This window comes from Radiomyces spectabilis (genome assembly GCF_025331425.1).
Source record: "Radiomyces spectabilis strain NRRL 2753 chromosome Unknown BYT42scaffold_4, whole genome shotgun sequence".
In the NCBI taxonomy this organism is placed as follows: domain Eukaryota; kingdom Fungi; phylum Mucoromycota; class Mucoromycetes; order Mucorales; family Radiomycetaceae; genus Radiomyces; species Radiomyces spectabilis.
The window spans coordinates 1,443,766-1,467,643 of NW_026251929.1; the positions used below are offsets into that span (position 1 = coordinate 1,443,766).

Below are 23,878 nucleotides of genomic sequence, written 5' to 3' on the forward strand. Positions count from 1 at the left end.
CATTTTATATAACTTATAGAGCTGCTGCATTTCTCTGTACATAAAAATTCATAACTCTGCTTGCCGGATCTGATCATTCTGGGCTTACGATTCATCTTTTTTCGGACCTGATCGATTATGCAACAGGGCTTCAACGAAGATGGATACCGGACTTTGACTGCAAGATAGCCACTTTCAATATTGTTGCTTGTGACTGGGTTAAATCGAATTTAAGTGTAATTGGAGGAAAAGGCGAAAAGTGAACGTGAGTGGATCGAATGTCAGTAGGATATTACTGAGATTTGTCGACGACTATCGAAATTAAATATTATTCCTGAAAACGAGAGATGAGATGAGATGAGATGAGAGGGTATTGTATTTATTTTGGTAAAAGGTTGTTTTTGTCGCTATCTCAATTCTGTTCATACAAAAAAAAATGATTAAGGGAATGATTGAGCAAGTAAAAAATAAGATTCAATTTGGTGATTTTGCAAATTTTGCTTTAGTGAAATGTACAAGACATGGTCATTACAAAATAGTAGGGTGTTTGCTACGGTACATAGCGACATCATGGCACTTTGTGGCATAGATACCTTTTTAGATACAGTAGTATAAATGTTTATTCACCAAACAGCAATCAAGTCATAAAAGCCTACACCTACAGGATAGTAACAGTATGGGGCAGATAAGAGGGAATTACAGTGAAAATCACCAAAATAAAATGTCTAACCAAAATATGAAATTCACTATTTTGGTGTCAAAATCCCGGGATGCAATGGCAAGAATACCGTTGAATCAATTGGGCACAAAAAAATGGAATTGTCTCAAATAATTGAAAAGAAGAGTTGAAAACCATTATCATTGTATTATTGGAATGGGTTGATCAACTTGCTATAGCAATATTGGCTTGGGCTATATTCAGTACAAAATTCATATTACAGTGGTTGATTTCACAGTATGAAGCCTTCACTACATATCACTGCTGATAGACATTGTGACGAAATGGGAGGCTGGATTACTGAGTCACATAATTAATCAAAAAACACGACTCAGGACTTAGCATAATGTCGGTGCCTGTGTACGGTCATTTTCTGTCATCAGAGCAAAGGCCGAGGCTTTATTCCATGGAATCCATCGTTTTCGTCATGAGACCATGAAGCCCCTATTTTCGTGGAACGTCGGAGCGCACTTACTGATAGCCCTCATTTTTGAGTCGGAAGGTTTTCCAAAATGGACCCTTTTTCAGTCACATTGGTGGGACAAGACTTCAAGTGCAAAAGTGCGTTAACTAAATTTGGTCCCTGAAAAAGTGGACAGAAAAATGTCGACTCCGAAAGGTTATCCGAAGAAGCACTTTATGCGACTGTCTTTAATATTACGATGTTGCGTTTAATAACACAGAAGATGGATGTTCTGCCGAAGAATGCGCGCAAAGAAGAATATGGTACGATAAAGAATGACAATTTCACAGAAAATAAACTTGTTGTATGAGGACAAAATTGTTGATCAGTGGCATAATGGACGCCAACTTTCGTTTTTTAATTGAACGGTAACCTTTTTCGCACTTTGCATCTGATATAAATGTCATTGAGTCTTGATTGGATTTGCTGCGTGTTCTCTTTTATCCCTTTCTTTTTTCTTTATTTCGCTTCTTTGAATGACGAAGCAGCAGTTGTTTATTTCCTTAGGCTGCCACATGTGCAAGAGCCATCAATTCACCCAAAGAAAGAGTCTGCGTCGGCATTATGTTCTCAACGAAAATATAAGCCTCCCTCCAGCGCCAAAAGGCAAACCGCATCATTCTCTTCCCTCCGGATTCACAATCACCAAAGATAAGGAGAATGCAGCCGTAGTACAGTATGCCTGCCCTTGTTGTAATGAATTGTGGGAAGTTCTGGAGCGCGTTGGGCAGCATATCCAAGCCGCGCATCTTAAAGAAGAAAAATTCACAAGTTCGACTGAAGAAAGGTAACATTGAGTTTTCCCGTTTCGAGTAAATGGCAAGACTAACTTCAGTTTTTTTTTTTTGAAATGAAAAGTGATAACAATGGGGCCGAGGGCCAATCTTCTGGGGACAAAAACTTTGAAGATGAAGACATCGATTCGGTCAAGCGCCAGGAAACTGAGAAAACAGATGATTTTACGTCTGATGATTGCATCTCCGAAATTAACGACGAATTGACCGTGATCAATCCTCCTTTGAGCTTGGAGATACCGTCGAATGCAGAAGAGGCTGTCGCAAGTATCCAATCGCGCAGCTACGATGAAGCAGTCGTTCATGCTTGTCAGGAAAAAGGTAGTCAAGTTGAAAAGGCCAAGATTAGATATATCGTTGAAAATTTGTCATTGCGGCCTTTCGCAATTTTCGACAAACAGGGCAATGAAGAAAACGCTCTTGCACACCAAGACATCGTGAACAGACTTGCGAGCAAGCACGAAGCAATCAAGCCCCTTCTCCCGAGCAAGAGGCCCTACGAAAATATGGCTGAAACAGGCCTATGCGTCAACTGTACACTTCAAGTTCCAGCTGGTCTCCGTAAATTGTTTACTGCTTCTCCATATTCAAAATTGCTGGCAACGAGAATACGTCCCGCTCACCGACAAAATTTGCACATTGCTGAACAAAGACTGGCAACTATATCCGCAGGTCAAATTTTTTTCGGCAACTGTTTTGGCGGAGGCCATACTCATTAATACTAACAACGGCCAAGCTATCATGATGAATACTGTCGAACTGTACGGCAGAACGAAAACTGTTGATTCGCATCGTGAAGCATTTGGAAAGCTCAAAAATGGTGTTCGGGCCACTTCTCTTCCTCCGCCAATCAAGACTTTGTACCCAGACGTGTGGCCTGTTACGCTAGAAGGACACGAAGGCAAAAAACTCATAATCGGCACGCAAGTTTCGAATGTTCTTGTTACGTCAAGTATTCGTCTGGACGAGACGAACCTTGTGTCGGTTGGTGGTGTGTCTTCACATTTCGAATTGAATACAATGATGGACTCGTTGGCTTCACAAATTTTCCTGGATATGGAGTCATTGAAGGCCGCTGACACATTAATTCAAGATCAGTCAACAACATCTGTATCAGGCGTTGGAATCATGGCCCATCAATTGCGCCAACTGCGGACACAGTTCCATTCACCGTCCTTCTACACCTTGTGCCGTGCGTCTGGTCCCATCACAAAGAATCATACTTGCCATCCATTCACCTTGTTTACCTTGAGCGAGCGCGACCGTGGCCGTAGCCCTTCGGCATCTATCTTTCGCGTTATAGCCGACGAAGTTATCCTCAATCGTAATCAAGCCAAGCTCTGTAAGGACAAGGTAAAAAAATGGCACCAAGAAGCAACCGGCCGCGCGAAAGCGATACTTTCCCGAATCATCGTGCTTTACGAAGATGACATCGACGAACTTCCTATCATTTTGAACTTTCGCCTGAACAAGGAATTGGAAAACCTTGCATTAATACTGATGCCCGCGATTGTTTCAGCCAATGCTTCGGTAGAAGGTCAGATTAAGAATGTGTTTAACATCTTCAACTAATTGTGCCCATTCGCTTTTCCTGTGGTGTTTCTTTACTTTCCGGCCCATTCCTAGTTTTTCGCTTCGCACTTACCGTCTGTATAAAATTTGCCCATATCACTTCATCAACTTGTTATATAGTAACTCATCTTGTATTCATTCGCTCTTTTCCATATCACACCTGCAGTTAGGATGCCGACTTTACTAAAAGAAAAATATAAGAGTTCTAAAGGCACTCAGATTTCTAAAAAGTCACCGAGAGTTTTAAAGGCACTCAGATTTTTAAAGGCACCGAGAGTTCTAAAGGCACTCAGATTTTGTAAAGGCACCGAGAGTTCTAAAGGCACTCAGATTTCTAAAAAGTCACCGAGAGTTTTAAAGGCACTCAGATTTTTAAAGGCACCGAGAGTTCTAAAGGCACTCAGATTTTGTAAAGGCACCGAGAGTTCTAAAGGCACTCAGATTTTGTAAAGGCACCGAGAGTTCTAAAGGCACTCAGATTTCTAAAAAGTCACCGAGAGTTTTAAAGGCACTCAGATTTTTAAAGGCACCGAGAGTTCTAAAGGCACTCGGAGTTTTAAAGGCACGCACGCAGCGTGCGCAGTGAATTTGCCAGTCATCACTTTGATTCCCCAAGCTCTCCATTCCGCCTTGTTTCATACCAATGGCATAGCCGCGTTCCTTCATTGCAGTTACCCTGTATCGGGATACTTTTGATCCGGTCTTTTTTATTTTATTCAGTAAACAGAGTTTCTCGGATTTGTAAACGTTTCCGTATGTACGCCCTTCGTCATCAATATCCGATACGAGAGAATGCCCATGCCGATTCAATTGTTTTATGCAGCTGACTGATTTGTCTGTTCACATGGCGACGATCGTTTACTTTCGAAGATTTGTTAATTGCACTTAAAGTTTTGTCCAGAAAAAAATTAAAAATCTTTGCTTATGCCAACATCCACCCGCAAAAAATTATACTCCAATTTCACATCCCAGACCCAATCGGGCGATTCGGGAGGCAACATGTTGACAGCTTCTTACCGTCTAGAATAGCTGCGTTCCCGTTAACAATGTTAGAAACTGATAATATCATAATGTCCAACATGTATTACCGGAATGACCTTGCGCCGTGCGTCTGGTCCCATAACAAAGAATCATACTTGCCATCCATTCACCTTGTTTACCTTGAGATAGCGCGACCGTGGCCGTAGCCCTTCGGCATCTATCTTTCGCGTTATATCCGACGAAGTTATTGTCAATCGTAATCAGGCCAAGCTCTCTAAGGACAAGGTAAAAAAATGGCACCAAGAAGCAATCGGCCGCCCGAAAGCAATACTTCCCCGAATCGCACCGCCGAAACGTCATAACGCCGACGTACCTTTCGCTCGCCCTGTCCAACCCCCTGCTCCCCCAGGCAAATCGAAGAACCAGAAAGAAGGGGGAGTACCGCAGACAGCAGAGACGTCAAGATGTGCGAGATCGAGCTCGCATCGACATTTTTACTACGTCATGGTCATTTCAAGGTTGCGCAGCGCGATGCATCGATCGTTTGAGTATATCTGGTCAGGCCGATACGACACTGCGCCTGATATTGGGCGCTTTCCATTGTTTTTGCAGCTTTGCCGCCAATGCAGCTTGAACGCTGATCGGTTTTTGCGACTTGGCAGTTCGTGGCGTGCCGACTTATCGGAGTTGGGCCTTCGTGCCCGCTGCAGTCAGTTGCGGCAAGGCAAACTATTGTAATGCTTTCCGGGCGGTCTATGAAGACACTGTGGAGGATCTTCCTATCTTTTTAAACGCTCGCCTCAACAAGGAATTGGAAAATCTCGCATTCATCTGATGCCCGCTGTTGTTTCTGCCAATGCTCACAGAAAATCAAATAAAGGATCTTTTTACTAATTTTTCTCCCATTTGCCTTTTCTACGGGTTGATACTCAAGTTGCAGGGTGATCAACCACTTTAATGGGTTACGGCATGCATTGCTATGATCCAAAACTTATTGAAACAGTTGCAAACGTTCCTTTCCCCCAAGAAAATGTGATTGAAAGCAAGGCGCAGCCACTGACCAAAGCTAGCCTCGAATGCAGGTCTTATGACCTTAGGTCAAGATGGCCTGCAATGCAGGTGAAAAGATCCCAAAGGCATTCAAAGGCAACCTGGTATTTCCCAAAAATCACCGACCTTTTATGCCAGCGTTCAAGCTAATTTTTTTGTCTCAAGCCGGTCATCTTCAGCAGCCATCCCTTTTTTCTGGAGCAAGATGAAATCTTTCGTAACCTGAACATTTTCCGAGAGATTGTGAAAACATTTCATATCGGTAATAGCAAGCAATGGTGTCATTGTCCGTGCTGGGGAATAAGCTTGACATCTGTTTTAAATGTCTGTGTAGATTCCTGACATGAGCGAAATAGCAGCTAAAAATAAAACGAGGTTCATCACATGTGAACGCGACTTTATTTTTGGCCAATTGAGCTCATTTGTTGGACAGAAACGTTTTTTGTACGGCTTTCAATTCCAAAGCCGCCAACTTTGCTTATTTTTTTTCGGGCTGACAAAAGGGCAAAAAAAAAAGCTTGTTGCATTCCCTTTTTCCTTCATTAGCGTACTTTAGCTTGTCATGCTGCCTGTTAATTGCGGCGCTGCTAATTTATGGACAACCGATGTAGGTCGAATCAATTTCAACGAAACCAGCTCCTTCACCTCGAGACACCGGTCGCCGTCTTCGGGAACTGGGTTAGCGGATATCACGGTGGCCGAAATACTCGAAATATACAAGGATGACACAGATTTATTAAAACATATTTTAACAGCCAAAGCCGAAGAAGACAAAGTAAGTGGCCTCAACCCCAACCAACAACCCCTCCCCCACTTTTTTTTTGTCTTGATAAAAATCATCAAGGATATTCCCTGATCGTTACTATAGCGACGAACAGCAGAAGAGATCCGTCGAGCGGAGGAAGCGCGACTGCAATCGAAATACCTTGATTTACACCTTGAACAACAGCGCCAAAATAACGATCCATCGTCTCTTGTGGATAATTTTGTAAACGGATCATTTTGTAAGTTTTCAAGTGTTAAAAGATGGAAATAACAGAAATAGGGCCACTGCGAAAGATAAAGGTCAGCCGTTACTGATCATTTGGTTTGGGTACACATTCACAGGTTCTTTTGCGGGAGTTTCATCGAATGAATTAACGCCGGATTGGCTTTCAATGCAAGCGAGTGAGCCTGTTCCCATCATGTCACCAATGCCAAGTGTGAGTCAATACCCCCACGATACCCCGCCTTCACCGACCTCGACCGTACTACGACCTTCTTCTCCTTTTACCTCTTTTGAAGTCCCGTTTGCCGACTTGTCTATTTCCGCGTCGTCGTCACCTGAACCTCACGAAATCCCGTCGCATGCATTTACTTCGGCGCCGCCTGTTCCATCCACCCCGCCACCACTACCACCATCCTTACCAGCCAAAGAAAGAGCATGCAAACGCACTTTATCTCGAACGCGCTCACAGCGACGTCCTCCTGTGAGTGGCAAAAAGAAAAATCGATCCTCCGCACCTTTGCCTACCTCCTCACCACAACCGGCTGCAAGCGAACCTGGGTCGTCCTCGTCTACGACCGAGCAGCAGTTAGATCATGATAAGGTGATGGAAGCCCTGAGAGCCAAAATTCGTCGGTCCTCCAACCCAAATCCTCAATCTTCTACACCGATTGAAGAACCCATGGAGCCCGCGAGTATGTCGCCCACAGGCATGCTGTTACTCGATTTGAAGAATCCGCGTCGTTTATTCCCCGTACGTCGGCAAGCCGCGGCGCCTCGTGTTCCTGTTGTTCGTAGACTACGGCCATTTGTCACCGCACACAATCACTGCGATAAATCAAAGAGCGGCGAATCACCAGCAATGTCTTCTGAGGACACTTGATCTCGATGAGCCTCGTCCCTATAGTATCGCACTAACTGCCTGCCTAGTGTATGTTTTTACCTTTCCTGTTCATCCTTTTTTTTCTTCCATTCTTTATATGGCCGCGAACTTCATTTTATTCTTCCATGCACTTGTAAATAAATATATAAAATAGAAAAAAAAAGAAGCGATAGAAAGATCCTATTTGAAGGTTGAATCTGTGGTATCGTGGGAGGCGACTGTCCTATTTGTGGAAGTTTCGTTCAGTGGCAAGCTGTCTTTGCAGCTCAAGTGTAAAGAAGTGCCGAAGAAATCGGTACCTTATTTGATCCCCCTCTTTTTATTCTCGGTATTTATGGTTTTGCCATATTCATTTCATCTTTTTGAGCAACCCGAAAAACAAGTCATCATTCTCAGATTATCACAAGGGTGGGTGTCCCTCAACTTTAAGTATTCCTACTTTCATTCCTGCTGAAATTACTGTAACCTTGAAGGCATGTCTGTCATATCAGAGAATTTTGTTACATTTAATAACGAAAAATGCAGGCTCCCTAGGTATCCGCTGTGTTCGTGGATTTTAACCATTTGCCACCGAAAAATCCACATTTCACTTGGAAAGCCAACAGCGCGGTCTCCCACTAGGGTGACACAATGTTCCCAGAAATGGCTGTGCGACCACGGAATTCTTCGTACCTCAAGGGTCCTACTGTATACTCGGGGGAGAAAAAAGTTACGACTCCAGTACATTTACTATAAGCATATGTGATTTTTGATTCTTTGAATCTATAGTGACAGTCCACAATTCATCTTGATTGTGGGGTTGAGTCATCTTTTTACTATATCGCTCAAAACAAATAGAACTGCAGTGAACTGATACGAAAATCACACATTTTAAGTGTGGTTGGAACATACCATTGGACCATTTGATAGGGAACAGTCGCTATTAAGATGGCTGCTTTGTATTTTTACACACAGACATGGCAAAACTCATAAGAACGGCTCGTTGCAGTGGTAGTCTTCGGTTCTAACAGCTCTCTAAAGGTGGACTACCGGATGGACATTTTTCTCTCGCAGTTGTGGCGATCATTCAAATTGATTCAGAATACATAATGGATTTTCGACCCGTGGTCGCATAAAATTCGTCTTCCAAGAGTCTTCTACGTGGTGATAACTATCAAATGTTTATAAATTTCCTCTCAGATCATACATAAAACCAGAGAATTCAATACATTTCAATGAGGCTTATCGAGCGGTTTTGAAATCAACAACAAGAAGCGAGACAGTAATGATAATCGCATTGAATATATAATTTTTCATTAGACACACTTACTAAACTGGTATCGCAATAAACTAGTTCCCCAGTGCTGAGATTTGATTGGCATAGAATGAATCCTATCGTTAGCTTATTCATGGGATAATAGCGTGAGATTTTTTTTTGTCTCGTTATGCGTAGCAACGCGGTTGTGGTTGACAAATGCTAGGCGGAAAGTACAAACCTGCGTAGGAGGATCCCGGGCAAAACATCTTGGATACCGAGTAACTCAGCCTATTTTGACCGTCGAACGAGTGAGCTGTTGCCTGGATTTCTGCTAATCATGCCATACCACGCAAACGTCAGTGCATCAAGTTACATAGACGTAAGGCTTTTATTGGGTGTGACATTACCAAGGTTGCAAGAAGAACGAGATGGATCACAGTCATTTCTTAATTTTCTGTCACCGATAACCTCCATGATTTTGTGGATGTGTTCCCAGTTTATAGAATATATAAAGCACGATATGTGAGTCTATATCAACTTAATCTCGACTGGCTTGTTTCAATCCATGCAACAGCGTTTTGTGGCTGAGATGACAGGCAAATGACTCTTTTACCGTTTTCTCTCTGCGAGGGAACAAAAAAAGGACCATCAATTCGATTCCATAATGTACACGAGCCACTGACTGTTCATGCGCTGGCAGTCTAAAACGAGAAAATCAAATCAGTTTGTGTTAACAGCCGTATGACAGGAACCTGACATCAGATATTACTGATTAGATCGTAAGCATTTTTTCATATATAAAATGCCATTTTCTGATCCATGAATTCAGATATCTGCCAAGTCCAAGCACACGCATAAATGACTTAATCCATTGGAATCTGATGATTACATTTCCTGAGCTTTCATCCCTTTATGATTCTCAATGAGATTAATGAAATACATGGCGTGGAAAAATCATATGGTAGCACATAAGATTGGACACAAGCGAGAGGAAGCAAGGCTTCTGACTCGTTTATCTCCATTACAAATGCTGCGTTTTTGTCGGTTCGCAGGTGATACAGTGGCAATGTGTAACATGGTTTTCGTTGGTATACATGGCAGCGGTTTTACAACGACAATTGAGTCCGGTGGCATATCAGGGCATTGCAACAGATTCAATACTGTAGAATATTAAGATGTGACCTGGTGTGAAACGTCGGTAGTGTCATTGTGTATTGAATCAAATGCAATGCTATACGTATCAGAAAAGCAATTACATGGAAAATATAGGGTTCGAAAAAGTTAATGCTGTTGGCTAAAAGAAGGCAATTTGAGCAACGGTAAACGAAATCTGGTGCAATTAACCCGAGACCTTGTCCCGCCTTCTTTGTCCAATGAACATGGATTAGGAAATCCCGACTTGCGTTAATTTTTCCTCTTTTTTTTTTCTTTTTCCTAGGCGATCAAATAAGTTTTTGCATTTTTCTTTTCATTCATATCAAGCGGCTTTCTTTTACAAATAATTGAATCAGTTACCAGCAGACCGTCATACTTATCTTTTACCTCATTTGGCGTGCTGCAGCTGACTTTTTTTTTCTTCTAAACATGACGGCTGTCCTTTCCAACATTCAGAGGCGATCGGATGAGGAGGATGTTCAATCGTCGAAATCAATCCCGAACGAAGAGTTTCGTACTTATCGGATACGGTATTATGGACTGACCCTCATTGCTCTGCTCAACATTGTGTCGTCCATGAACTGGTTGTCCGTCGCACCGGTGCCCGACTATGCATCTTCCTTTTTTGGCAATGTCGGTTTGTCCGTTATTAACTGGTTCAGCAACGTTTTCTTGCTGACGTACGTCGTGGCCGGTCCCGTCTCCAGTTTCGTCTATGATCGCTTCAGTATCAAGCTAGGAGTAGGTTTCGAATGATCACCCGCCATACCTCCCACACTTTTCGGACTTACCAGTTTATCCGAATAGATAGTCATTGGTGCTGGTTTGCAAATCATCGGTGCCTGGTTACGCTTTGCCTCCTGTTATGTTGGCAGTTCTTCCGGCAAATTAGCCCTTGCGATGCTCGGTCAAGTATGTCCGCAAGGAGATTGGATGGTTGCAGTAACAAGTACCTAATCACCTTTGTCCTTTTCCTTTTATTAGACCATTTGTGCTATTGGACAGCCTTTTATTCTTAATGCATCAACACCGGTAAACATCAAATGCTATGCTTTGATTTTGTATCATTCATTAGTCTGATTTTTTTTTTACGTTTCTCCTCCATAGTATGCTGGATTGTGGTTCACTGCGGATGGCCGCGGTACGGCCAGTATGATTAGCGGTTTAAGTACGTAATGTATTTTACAGGGCATGGTTTTTTTGCATGATACTAACAGCCACATGTTCAGCCAATGCGGTTGGTATGGCAGTAGCAGATTTGGTGGTTCCCGCCTTAGTGCCTAATGTCGAGAGCATGTGGTTCGGGGTAAATACAAAAGACGATATAGCATGTTTGTCGCTGTTTTCTGACCGGGGCATCTAGTTCCTTATCATTGCCTGTGTCACTACGGCCGTCGCGATACCCACTATATTTATTCCCAAACGACCTAAAACCCCACCCTCCTTCAGCGCGTTCACTCGCATCGATCGACGACTGCCCTTCCACCAATACATTCTTCGATTGGCCAAAAATTATCATTTCCTTATCATCTTCCTCGCTTTTGGCATTCTTTGCGGTCTCACATCGACTTTGACTTCGGTCTTGCCGCAAATTCTCGGTCCCTATGGTGTCTCCTTTGACGACGCCGGTATGGTCGGTGCAGCATTCATTATTGCAGGTGTTGTGGGTGCCATCGTTACTGGTTTCATCATTGATAAGTGGAAATGCCACAAGCTTATTTTGAAAACATTCGTGCCTATTGTGGGATTCATGTATCTCGCTTTTTTCTTTGTCAGTAAGTATACTCCCGCCTAGGGTGTACTTGTGTAATATCCATCTTACTGACCGCGCATGTTTCAGTCAAAAAGGATAACTATGTCCCTATCATCGTGGTGGCGGCTATTCTCGGCTATTTTATGCTATCATTACTTCCTGTGGCTCTAGAGCTCAGTGTCGAATGTGAGTCGCGTAAATGAAAGAAAAAAAAAAGGTGCCTGTACTTAGATTATCTGTTCATAGCTTCGTATCCGGTGTCTGAATCGGTTTCCAGCTCTTCGTTGTGGATGTGTTCCCAGATCATGGGTCTTGTATTCATCTTGGCAACCGATGCCCTTCGCGATGATAACGGTAATCCTCCAGGCAATCTACGAAATGCACTGATCATGTACGTGTGTCTAGCCATGCCCATGATGGTGCTTTGTGCTTTCTACAATAGCCCGAATAAGCGATTGGAGTGCGAAAAACAGAATGCCGCTACAAAGGAAGAACAGCCTTCCTACTGAGGCTGATCTTTTTCTTCTTATTTGCCCCTCTTAAGAATGGAACAGGGCTATCAGGGGGCTACCGATATCACTTATAATTTATACCAATATTTCGTCGTTTTTTCCTTATCTCCTCATTTTATCATACTTTACATGTAATATAATCGCAGAGATTCTTGAATTGTTTTCTATCCAGTCTATCAAAGAATTGAAGTCCGGAAGCCTTTTCAATGGCGCTCAGTTCCACCTGGAAAGTCGTCAAGGCCGTGTTGTGATCGATCGCCTTGTTCGGTAATACAAAACTGCCGACCATGTGCCCGCTGTCTGACACAGCGAGAATGATTTTGAAGAAGTGGGTAGGGACAGCAATGTTGGGTATTCTGCCCAGTACCTCGTAGCGCATCTCCCACTTCAATTTGGTCTTTGGTTTTCGTCTTGTCATAACCGACATCCAATGATTATCATCGTCGTCGCCTGCTGCATATGGATCCTGAGGTTCAGTGGATATCGGCTGGGGCAAAAACAAGGGACCCGTATACACAAACACATCGGTAAAATTTAGAGTCAATTGACGGCAGAAGTCTTCCACATAAGCCCAATCTTGGCGATCCCCATCACATTAGACACACAGGATCAAAATGAACGTTATGTTTCTCTTTTGTCAAGACTTACAATGCCGATTGAACCCGACACCCACTTGCGGGGCGATGTTTGATAGCAGGAACGTCTCGTCCATGGCTTCCTGAGACATCATGGCATCGGCGGCAGGAGCCATATGACCGCGATCATATCCACTTCCGATATAGTCTCTCAGATGAGCGTGAAAGAGCGCAGCAACGGCGTCGTCTTCTCGGAAATTAGCTTTATGCCGGTCAACTTCCGGTGACGCTTTTAAGCTTTCGGCCGTCAGATGTTCACCGACCCAGCGTGGAATACGATCGCGTCGATCGAATTTGGCGGTATAAGCTGAACGCACCAATAGCTCATCAAAGGGTCCTATCAATCCATTTTTCGATTATTTTTAGTTATTGGCTTGTCGTCATTTGTAGAAAAGCACGTCATGAGCACGTACCTGGATCTCCAAACTGCATTACTGAGGAGGGAGATCTCACGCCATGACGAACACGGCGAGGCAGACTGGTACAATATAAACTGCTCCATGGTTGCAGAAAACTAACGCAAATGAGTCCCAGTACAAATCCAGTGGCAAGCCATGCAAAGGAATGAGTGGTGGCTAATGTCATGGCAGCAATGACCTTTTGAGAATAGATAGTGGGCTCGGAAGAATAAATAAGTGGGGGAACCAGTATCAGGATAAGCCTAGTTCATTTCGCAAAATGGTGCCTTTAGATTTCAGTTTCCAAGTGAAGTAAGAAAAAAAATTGCTTTATTTGTCATTTTGTGAACCTGAAAACGGTCAACATGAGAACGTTTACGGTCATTGTTTATGGTCATACGAAACAGTAGGACTTTGAACCACGAGACCTTTTGATCATAACGTTTTTATGCTATAGTAATAACATATGGATAAATTCTATACAATGGCTGGCTAACTTTGTTTTATCATTATCATTATCATTAATCACTATAGGATGGTAATGCATCATCAATCATTCCATTCAAAATAAAAGTCTATACACGTAGTCGTTCCGCAGGAGCAAAGTGACCGATCGACGCCATGTGAAACAGCCAAATCAGTCAGCTGCATAATTTTTTTTTTTGAATCGGCATGTGTTCCCTCTCGCTTCAAATAGCGATGATGAGGGGCATGCATAACGAAACGATTCATAAAAATCCGAGAAACTCTTTTGTTTACTGAATAAAAATAAAAAAAGATCGGATCAGAAGTATCCCGATCTGGAAATGCCAATGCGGCAATTGAATTTGAAGAATCGACTTGCTTTGCATCCAACAAAGGACTGGATGCCACAAGTGCCTGAAAGCGACTCGTCGCTCTCAACGGCTGTCCCCACGCCTGCCATTAATTTTGCATGTCGCGAGATTCTGTTAGGATTACCGTCACTACAGCATTACTGTTTCTTAAATTTATTCTCACAATGATAATCGATCCGCTGTAGTTTTCTCAGTATTAGTGCAGCCACAAAGCGAGCTAACCGATAATGGCTCACTGCATTTTGAGAAGCAGTTTTCCAGATGCAAATGTTCTTCTGCACTAATGGTTTCTTTTCCTTTATTAAAGGACTGTTAGCATTTTACATCTTCCGCCCGTGACAAACAGGTTTTCATTGCATCATTGTCGCTTTCTATTGTAAAAAATGGGAGGAGTCAGACTTGCTCAGGGAACGCAAGGTGAGTGCCATTCGAGCTCCGAGAACCTTTAGGATTTGAGTGCTCTTAGAACCCTGAGTGTGTCTTTAGAATTGAGCGGCTTGGAGGAATTTCTGGATAGCCAAATCGAACTTACTTCCATATTTTTTTAGGGAGCAATTTTCCAAGGCTCAGATGTCTTTTGGATTCCACGCTTCAATAACCCCATTCAGCAATATCTCATGCGCACGCTCGACAATCGAAGTATTGCAACCAAGGGCTTCTTGTTGTAAAAGAACACCACCGGTCGCATCTGCAGCGAAAACATTAAAGGAGGAGTATAAGTCTCAGACCACTCCCAGCATGCCATGCTTGTCGCGACAGCATACACAAGGTGCGCGTTAAAGTTAAACGAAAAGAAGACCAGTTAACTGTTGCTTCGGGCTTGTTTCGGACGCTGGGGAGGGTCCTTCAAGGATCTCGCCCGGGTGCATTTTATGCCGGAGCGAATGCATAGACAGTCCACCTGTGGTTTCCATGGGAAATCAAAAATATTCTCTTCTCCTTGTTAGCCTTTTAATTAATGTTTACAATCTTCTTCGCGGAGTGAGCCAAAATTATGCCTGTCAGTGATAGAGCAGCTGATATTTGTCAGAGTGCAACAAAGCTGGGACAGTCTTGTAATTGCTGGGATGTGGTAAGATATTGGTAAAAAATTGAACTCATAAACAGTACCATTTTTGAGAGGGACGGAAATAAGATAAAAGAGCATTACTCTTATTTATTACAGATGATCATTCCAACAGAAAAGGAAGAAAGCAATGACACCATTGGGGCAAATTACTCTCGTTGGTTGGAATTTTTCATGGTCCAAAACTGACATTTAACAGTTTCGTGGACACCACAACGGATTGCAAGCTCCAAAGCTGCATTCAATTTGTTTTTGACGAACTTCGTCTTCTGAAATGCCCATAGCATTGGCTAATTAAAATTCGAGTCAGCAATTAGCCCTGAAGTCTCATATTATAATGCTATTTGTTACCAATCTCGGCAGTGGAAGCTTTCTCGTTGACTTCCTTAGCAATAGATCCAGCCATCACGGTGGAAGCAGCAAAGACTGCAAAGATGATTGGTGTAAAGGATTTCATGGTAAATTTGAGCGATGTTGTTGACTATATCGTAATAAAAGACTTAATTTTATACTATTTTCTATTAGCCATGATCTATCCGTTCTTACCCGCAAAAGTTGATGCGTGATGAACTCTCTACCACATCCTTAATACGAGAAAGCTGGCATGAAACCGGTTTTCCATGCGGCATGAATACGGCAAATATACGGGCTATGCGATTGTGCCTCGGCGTAATACATGTCTGCTCTGGTTTGCGATTAGTCTGCAATATGTGGCATGAAAAGATTTCTGAAAGCAGCATTCAATGCGGTGGTTCTTTTTTGCCGAACTTCTACAATGCCTTGTCACGGGCTAGTCATCTAAGGAGCAGGCAAAACTATAAACCAGATGATGTTAAAAACAATGAAGAAGGGGCGCGTGTTTTCAGGGCAATTGGAAATCATGATTTGTATACACAAAAGAGCCCAAGTCATCCAATATTAGTAGTACAATCAGCTTTTATTACTGAGGAAGAACTGTTTCAAAGAAAAAACAAACAATAGCCCACAAGTGAAAGATTGATTATCTTAGCCAGTTTGATAACATAATCACAAAGAGGAGTCAAGCACAGCACATCACACAGACCGCTTTGTCTTAAACTTCTGTAATGCTGGCGTGACAGTGGTTGGGTCCACTTTAACTACCACCAGTTCGATTTGAGATATCTTTCTGCTATCATATTGTATTGTTCCAACTTTTGACGTAGACTCCCAGTAGAGTGTATTAGGTTATATGTACATTCGGCATTCTCGAAACGTCCTCATCGAATTGCCTGATAACAGGTCTACCCACCATAATGATAGCATCAATGATCATATGGACCACTGTTGAAGGAATTTCACATTGAGGTTATAGAAGTTTGTTGATCGTATATCAAGGACTTACTCATACAAAGTTCTCTATTGAGATATATATCCAGCATAGTACGCGCAATGATTACATTGATGATTTCTGTGACAGGACACGGTTAACCATGCTAATAGGGGGGAAAAGTTGGACTTGAATCAGCTGTTCTCTCCGGCATTCTTACGCCTATCAATTGCTGTAGGTTACGCCTCGGCATGGCGTATTTCCTTGTCTGTTCAATGTCTGATTGGAATAAAAATTTAGAGAACCGGCATTCAATGGGACGACTGTTTTTGTAGAGTTTCTACAATGCCTTGTCTTGCTACGGGGTCGTGATCAAATGAGCAATATATTGAGATGACATGAAAACTATGAAGGATCGTGTTTTTTCAGGGGCAGGCGAAATTATGGGGCGTATGCACAAAAGCATTCCCGTTCGTGCATTTCCTTCAATGTTGAATCGGCATAATCAGCGACAAAATTTCTCTTCTATTTGTTGATATCCTCCATATGCATACAAGGAATCATAAGCCAAAGAATGCTTAGCTCCTCGCAGACATCGACTTTTTTTTTATTGCATAAAATTAGATATTTGTCGTAAAGAAGCATCAGCATTTGTTACTGGGGGATAACCTTTAGACAAGAAGGCTTCGATCAACCACATTTGAGTAAGAATGAGAAAAGTCGTGTAATGCAGACACAATTCAACTCCCGCAATGCGCTGATCCCGCCAATCCCGAAAAAAAATCGTGACGGCCTTTTTTTCATTATGTGGAACACGCTTTGACCGCTTTTGACGTTCTTCAGAATATCAATCTTTGATCCCTCATTCAAGACTTAAGAATTCGCATCATGAACGTCCAAGACACCATTCGTCAGCCGCTGGACCTCATCTCACGACTCTTTGGTACGTGGCACCAATTGTAACGGCCCTACATAGGCCGCTCCCTTATATCAATCTACGTTTTGATAGACGATCATATTCAGCAACCCGATGCTCACGTTGCCGATTTTGATCCTTCTGGCCAGTTCTCACAGCTGTTTGCTCAACATGGCGATCGGCAACAAGTATGCTCACGCAACTTCTCTCGTAATTGATTCCCTTGCTTACGTTACCTCGTAGATCCCTTCCTTAAACGACGTGCCTGTACACCAGATCCCGAAAAACTCGTTGGTGCGCTTTCGCTGCATGGTCCAGGACACAGGATTAGGCCAAGAAATGTTTGTTGCCGCTTATGATCGTTTCGAGGACAATCGCAAACAGACCGTCTGCTATCGCTACACGGACGATGCTATTGATGTCGAGGTAAATAGAACTTGGAATCCAACTCCAAGGGGCAACGCGAAAAGGGAAGTTGACATTGGTGCGTGTAGGAACACTTGGGACAGAATGGCGTACCGAATGAATATTTAGGCGAACGTAGCATTATGTATTGCGTTTCGCCTCCCGGAGAATCCCGCTGGGTGAAAGACCATCATGATCATAGTGGTAAGCGTTACGGCTTGGCAGATACGACAGGGCGATATATTGGGTCATTAAACGGCACGGACTTTGTAGATCTAAGCACAGTCATGGATCGAATGCAGCTTAAAGATGGCAATGAGGGTGTGGTAGCCCGTAAATATCCTCTTCCTGGCGAACCTCACTTGCCTGTCATTGTAAAGTTTTATAATGCCACCGAAAATGTCACGGTCGGTCAACTGATCCAAGTCGTCGGTGTGTTGGGTAATCCTGTGGAACCTGAACCGGTCATGGAAGGATTTGATTCGCCACTGGCTCCCTTCACAGGCATGCCTGTAATGCATGCCATCACATACTGGCCATTGTCGGATCACTTGAAGAGTCCCTTCAACGCCAGCGATCTCGCTGATATGCCGCCTCAAGCACGAGATATTCGTCCGCAACTTATCGATCACATTGCCACTGCATTTGGAGGTGATAAATTAGTGGCTGAATTTATTTTACTTCAGTTGCTGGCTAAAGTGTAAGCTGATCTGTGACTGTGTGTGCGTTTTCTGCATTTTGTACCTGACAATTTTTTTGTGACACCCTCAATCAATTAGGACGGCTAAAAATAGAGGCGTCAAAATCGGCCAGTTGACGCTTAACGTTGCCAACTTTTGCCAATCTCAAGATCAAGAGTCTAAGAAGGAAAGCAGCGCTCTGGAATTCACCAACCCAGCGAGTCGGCGCGTATTTTCTCTCATTAGCAACCTTGTACTCCATGCGGTGCCTTTACCACTGAGCCTGGAAGTGTTGAATAAGGTCATCTTTCGACCCAAAAGCGTGAATGAAAGCCTGCAGGCAGGTGTACTCCAACTTGTCGATGGAACCACACTCGTCGTCGACGAAACCGTTTTGTCAGAAGGAACTTTGGGCGATAATGGTGAGTAGCACGCATCAGCGACACTCTGCGTGGATAAGAAATACTAACAAACCATTATCTGCCGTGTGCCTTGATTTAGGTGTCCGTAATATTCAAGCACTGAATAATGTGATTGTAAGCCAAACTCTTGCCTACGAATTTCCGTATAGCCAATTTGATTTCGATACCGATCTTGGTATTATCGTTCTATCAAGCACAAAATCCATGCTACCAGTAAGTCTTTGTAAATCGAAATCCGAGAAAGTAATGCCGATGACTCACTTGTTCTTTATCCGCTTTTCTAAATAGAGCCACTGTGTTGTTCCATTAGAAGCCGCTTATCCATTAGCTGAAGCAAATGAAGACGATTTTGGTGCCGTTTCCAAAGACACATTGCGTTTGTTCCGTACCTTTATTCAAGCGGCAAAAACTTTAGATTATGAAATTCCAGAGCATGTTTCCGAGGTAACTAGAGTGAACATCATCATGATGGTTTAAGTGGCCTAGTATCTCACACCTCGGTGTCTCTGTAGTACATCCAAGATGCCTTTGTCCAAAATCGTAAAGCGGCGACAACCGAAGGCCGCAAGCTGTTAAGCCAAGAGGATCTGATGCTGAGAATGAATCTTGCACGCCTGATCGCTGTGTCTTTTGGAGAAACATCATTGACCAAGGAAATCTATGATCATGCTACCAAACTGGATGAAGCCCGTTTAGCAAGATTAGAAAGCCAACAGCAAGTTGTCGGTAAATAGATCTATTCATCCCGTATATGTACAATAAAAGAAATGCAATAATGGAATATGAAGTTACTTTTTCCTCGGCAGAAAGTTAACTTTACCACTGAGCTCTCCATCATGAGTACCGGGAATTTACTACTTGTTTCGAATTTTTTTTTGGGAGCTATAGATGATCCCGTTGAAGCGGCTTTTAGCCGCTGAATTCTAGTCATATTGTGCATACCGCCATCTCTTTTGATATGAGCACACACGTCTGATCTACGTTCTCTGTTTTTGCATGAAACAAAGGAAAATGTGGCGGAGGGGAGTCTGATCGACCTGCATTGACGCTTTTCAGGCACTGTATGCATCACGTGCGTGCCGCGTAATTTACTGCAGGAATTGTCGTTTCCTAAGACCATCCGACCCAATTGTGCCAGGTTTCCGCCCAGGCACGTCCCGCGTGCAAGATGATTATTGTAGAGACAGTGGACATTTTGCTCGGTCCTTCATTTACTTGTCTCAAGCCACACTTGTTCGGATTGTTGCCTTCTCTTTTCCAGCGATCATTCGACATCGAATAAGAATCAATGGAGGGAATGTGAATTTTGTCCTTGGATCGTAATAAAATTTGCAGGTGACCTGAAGATGACTGAAGACTGCATTAATTGCTTGTCGTAAGGTGAGTAATCAATTATCAACAAAGATGCCATTGAGAAATCTTTCTCCTGGCTTTTGTTGTTAGGATAGTGATTTACAGTGGCTGGGGTCATGTATAACTTGATGACTGTGTGGTCTGTGCGAATTATCAGTTGCTTCGTAAATAATGCTGGTAGATCATACCAATTACCACGGTGTACGTATGCATATCAATTTTCGATATTAAATCTTGATGCATAACTATATGCCCTTTTTCCTGGCAACGATGCTCAATAAAATAGATGGCCACGGTGTGCATCTTGAACAAATGAATAAAGAAGATCCAATGAAATGTGCTTCAATGAATAGGTAGCGTGTAACGTGTAATAAAATGCACTAGTCAATTCTTGGAACTGTTGTCAGCCGCCAAGTCTCTCGAGGTCAATGTCGGAGTTGGATACAAATAGAAAAAAAAGTGCCTCAAAAACCGCATAGCCCGAAATGAAGAAAATCATTTTTTATACGAGCCAAACCTACTTGTCAGTAATAAGATCAGATGAGTTAGATTATAACCCTTGGACCTTTTTCAATTCGCTTTTTTTAGCCTAACGTCACAACATTCCATTGACGGTATGGTGATGACCTGAATGAAATAAAGTTGAGTTTGTTCTACTCTCCTTTTTAATGTTACACGAAGCGGTTGGCGAACGAAAAAGCGTCGAGTAAGGAAAGCGCGACAACCGATATGATTTCGATAGTGGACAAGATTACGGTAGAGCCAAGACGGGCGAGGATAAAATAATTGGCAATTCGAGTTCCTTGCCAATGGAAGCTACAATATTGCATGTCTTTTTTCGGACAACCCCGTGCATGGTGAAGCAGTATGTGCAACAAAAACGAGATTAGGAAAAAGTGAAATAAAAATTGTGCATTACACGAATAATATTATGACCTGTTGGAAGCCTCGTTGCATTTTTCCGTTTTTTTATTTTCAAGCTTTGGCTGTCTGATCTTCCCACTTTTTTGTTTACCGGATCTCTTCAATCTCCAACACGATTGACAAGCCTACTTGTTCATCGGGTCATTGTCTTCCCCTTGACCTCCTACTCACTTGCACGCTAATATCCCGTCACGGTCACCATGGTAAAGGAAGGTCAAAGTCAGACGGCCGCTGTCCAAGTAGGCAAGTGATCAACCCTCGAGACACTATTCTCGTGTTAACCCGTTACTCACTCACAAATAATACTGGCGGTCTTTTAGCACTCCGTATTCGTCCACTCACGCAACGAGATCGGAATCAGCCTCGCTTTGCAAACTTGGCCAACGACGACATTCTCAAGATCCGCGATAATACGGTGCATGTCGTACCTCATAATAAACTCTTCAGCTTTGATATGGTCTTTGGACCTGACAGTCAACAGAGCGATATATTTTCGGGACTGGTCGATAAATTAATACACAAATTTGTAGACGGTAATTCACCCTCCTCGAGCATGATTGTATACCAAGGACCCAACTGACAAATTTGAGATGTTTCATAGGCTATAATGTCACAATTCTTGCTTATGTATGCATGCAGTTGGGGAAAGAAGGGATATATAACAGATCTTGATGAGGGTAAAAACTAACTTGAGCCGCATATTGGGCAACCTTTTTTTTTATCGACTTAGGGTCAAACTTCTTCTGGAAAGACATATACCATGGGAACTGCCCAGCATAACGGACGCATCGATCCAGAAGAGGAAGGCATTGTGCCTCGATCAATGGCACTGCTTTTTGATATTCTACAAAATTCATCCAACGAACCAACTCAACCTATTTCACCTACTTCATCAATCTCCTCCTCCACATCCTTGTCGAAAAACTCCAGCCGTCTACGTCCATTATCTAGAATTTCTACTCCTACACTGCGGCAACCACAAACCAATAATACACCCAAATCCCGCTATTCCGTCAAAGTCTCATTCGTGGAAATCTACAATGAAGAGCTCATCGATCTACTCAATACAGCCCCGGGTGTTGAAAGACCACCGGTAACGATCCGCGAAGATACTCGAGGGCATATTTACTGGACAGGCGTCAAAGAAATGAATGTCCAAAATACAGATGATGTCTTATTGTTAGTATCCCATACTCCTATCAGTGACAGATTGCATTCTCAACTTTGTTAAAAATTTTCTGTCGCTAGCTATCTCGAACAAGGCACTCAAAACCGAGCCACAGGAGCCACGGACATGAATGAGAAATCATCTCGATCACATGCCATCTTTTCTGTCACTTTACGGCAAGAAAAATGGTCTCCTGGCAGCTTGCATCATCCTGCTCGTGCAGAAAGCCCCGTTCCTTCCCGGAAAGCCCGCCCTTCCAGTGCACTAGCCAATCGATCCTCCAACAACGATATGCGATCCGCCGAAGATGGCGAATGGATGATTACCACGTCCAAGTTTCACTTTGTCGATCTCGCCGGTAGTGAAAGGGTATATACAACTTGGACGACAGCATTGTAAGAGTGGATATTGACCCATGTGTTTTTCTCTAGCTAAAACGTACAGCAGCGGAAGGCGATCGTCGAAAAGAAGGCATCAATATCAATGCGGGATTGCTTGCTCTGGGCAATGTGATCTCAGCACTGGGAGATCCATCAAAAAGAAGCACTCATATTCCATATCGTGATTCTAAACTGACACGGTTGCTGCAAGATTCCCTAGGTGGCAGTGCCACCACGCTGATGATTGCTTGTGCCAGCCCCGTTGAAAATAACCTTGCCGAAACACTCAATACCCTACAATACGCTAATCGCGCTCGTAATATCAAGAATAAGATTGAAAAGAACGAAGTGGAAGAATGGATGACCACCGATAATATTGAACTCTTGCGTAATATGATCGGAAAACTGAAAAACGAGCTTCGCTTCCTGAAAGCAGGTACATTGCCACCTCCACCTGTCCATCGTGGAGAAAGTCCACCCTCGCCTATTCCTGGAAATCTTGACCCGGATCAAATGTATCAAGAACAACGCATGATGATCGCCGATTTGCAACGACAAGTCGAAGAACTGGACGGCGAAGCCTCGGTGACGAGAGAACGCAACAGGATGGTTGAAGCGGAACTGAAGCGGTTACGTAAAGTGGAAACCGTTCGAAAACGGGAAGCCGAGTTGAATTCCTCCAACAATGAAGATTTCCAACATCTCGTTGAACCAGTCATTGAAGAATACGAAAAGAGCATTGCTGCCCTAGAGTCGCAACTAGCCATGTCACGAGCTGCTCTCAACCATTCCGACATTGGTTTCGAGGAGCAGCAGACCAAAATCGAGCATTACGAATCCGTGATTGACAGTCAGGAACACGCCATTGGTGAACTCCGGTTACGACTAGGCAAGGTTCTTGAAAGAGAACACAGTAATGACATATACATCGAAGAGCTCGAATCCAAATTAATGCGATCTGCCGATGATGCTATGCGGGATCAAGAACTGTTGAATGAACTCAAAGTTCGGATCATGAAGTTCAAAGAAACCGATGAAAATACGGAGCAGTATATTCTCGATCTTGAACAACGCTTGACGGCTAGCGAATCCAAACGGGCAAAGTTGACAGAAACGGTTGAACAGCTGGAATCGCAAATTGCCGAGAAAGAAAAAGCGAACCACACTCTCAAGGAAAAGCTGTCAAAGCAACATCATGTGAGCACTGAAAAACTGCTGCTGCAAGAACTTGATGACATGACAGCCAAATATCAAAACATGGAAATTGAGCGAAACAATCTCCAAAAACAAGTGGAACAATTAACATCGGGAACTTCCACTGAAGT

At 43.1% G+C, this 23,878-nt stretch overlaps 6 protein-coding genes across 6 annotated transcripts; 4 read left to right on the forward strand and 2 right to left on the reverse strand.

The window, feature by feature from the left end:
• Positions 1-6,119: 6,119 nt before the first annotated feature.
• On the forward strand, positions 6,120-7,425 carry BYT42DRAFT_612387 (uncharacterized protein; the record flags this gene model as incomplete). Its single annotated transcript, XM_051571621.1, has 3 exons — positions 6,120-6,332; positions 6,426-6,561; positions 6,665-7,425. 3 exons carry the CDS (start codon positions 6,120-6,122, stop codon positions 7,423-7,425), a joined length of 1,110 nt encoding a protein of 369 aa, XP_051425388.1.
• Positions 7,426-10,046: 2,621 nt separating this feature from the next.
• BYT42DRAFT_563380 (major facilitator superfamily domain-containing protein) lies at positions 10,047-12,191 on the forward strand. Its single transcript, XM_051567586.1, has 8 exons — positions 10,047-10,558; positions 10,625-10,729; positions 10,802-10,849; positions 10,925-10,985; positions 11,047-11,123; positions 11,181-11,592; positions 11,658-11,756; positions 11,817-12,191. Exons 1-8 carry the CDS (start codon positions 10,247-10,249, stop codon positions 12,077-12,079), a joined length of 1,377 nt encoding a protein of 458 aa, XP_051425389.1. The 5' UTR covers positions 10,047-10,246; the 3' UTR covers positions 12,080-12,191.
• On the reverse strand, positions 12,192-13,433 carry BYT42DRAFT_563383 (uncharacterized protein). The gene is made up of 3 exons (XM_051567587.1): positions 13,131-13,433; positions 12,731-13,054; positions 12,192-12,658 (listed from the first exon to the last, which is right to left on the reverse strand). Exons 1-3 carry the CDS (start codon positions 13,300-13,302, stop codon positions 12,201-12,203), a joined length of 954 nt encoding a protein of 317 aa, XP_051425390.1. The 5' UTR covers positions 13,303-13,433; the 3' UTR covers positions 12,192-12,200.
• Positions 13,434-15,102: 1,669 nt separating this feature from the next.
• BYT42DRAFT_643481 (uncharacterized protein) lies at positions 15,103-15,486 on the reverse strand. Its single transcript, XM_051572610.1, has 2 exons — positions 15,369-15,486; positions 15,103-15,307 (listed from the first exon to the last, which is right to left on the reverse strand). The coding sequence occupies exons 1-2, from the start codon at positions 15,472-15,474 to the stop codon at positions 15,210-15,212; spliced, it is 204 nt and encodes a 67-aa protein (XP_051425391.1). The 5' UTR covers positions 15,475-15,486; the 3' UTR covers positions 15,103-15,209.
• A 2,044-nt stretch (positions 15,487-17,530) lies between these two features.
• On the forward strand, positions 17,531-19,462 carry BYT42DRAFT_592829 (putative alanine racemase-domain-containing protein; the record flags this gene model as incomplete). The annotated part of the gene is made up of 7 exons (XM_051570647.1): positions 17,531-17,647; positions 17,716-17,830; positions 17,900-18,326; positions 18,406-18,728; positions 18,808-18,941; positions 19,017-19,172; positions 19,241-19,462. 7 exons carry the CDS (start codon positions 17,531-17,533, stop codon positions 19,460-19,462), a joined length of 1,494 nt encoding a protein of 497 aa, XP_051425392.1.
• Positions 19,463-20,904: 1,442 nt separating this feature from the next.
• BYT42DRAFT_512416 (P-loop containing nucleoside triphosphate hydrolase protein) lies at positions 20,905-23,480 on the forward strand (the record flags this gene model as incomplete). The annotated part of the gene is made up of 7 exons (XM_051565169.1): positions 20,905-21,248; positions 21,326-21,538; positions 21,607-21,632; positions 21,736-22,184; positions 22,254-22,542; positions 22,605-23,025; positions 23,077-23,480. Coding segments are annotated over exons 1-7 (1,845 nt in total), but the record flags the coding sequence as incomplete, so codon positions are not given.
• Between the last annotated feature and the right edge of the window lie 398 nt (positions 23,481-23,878).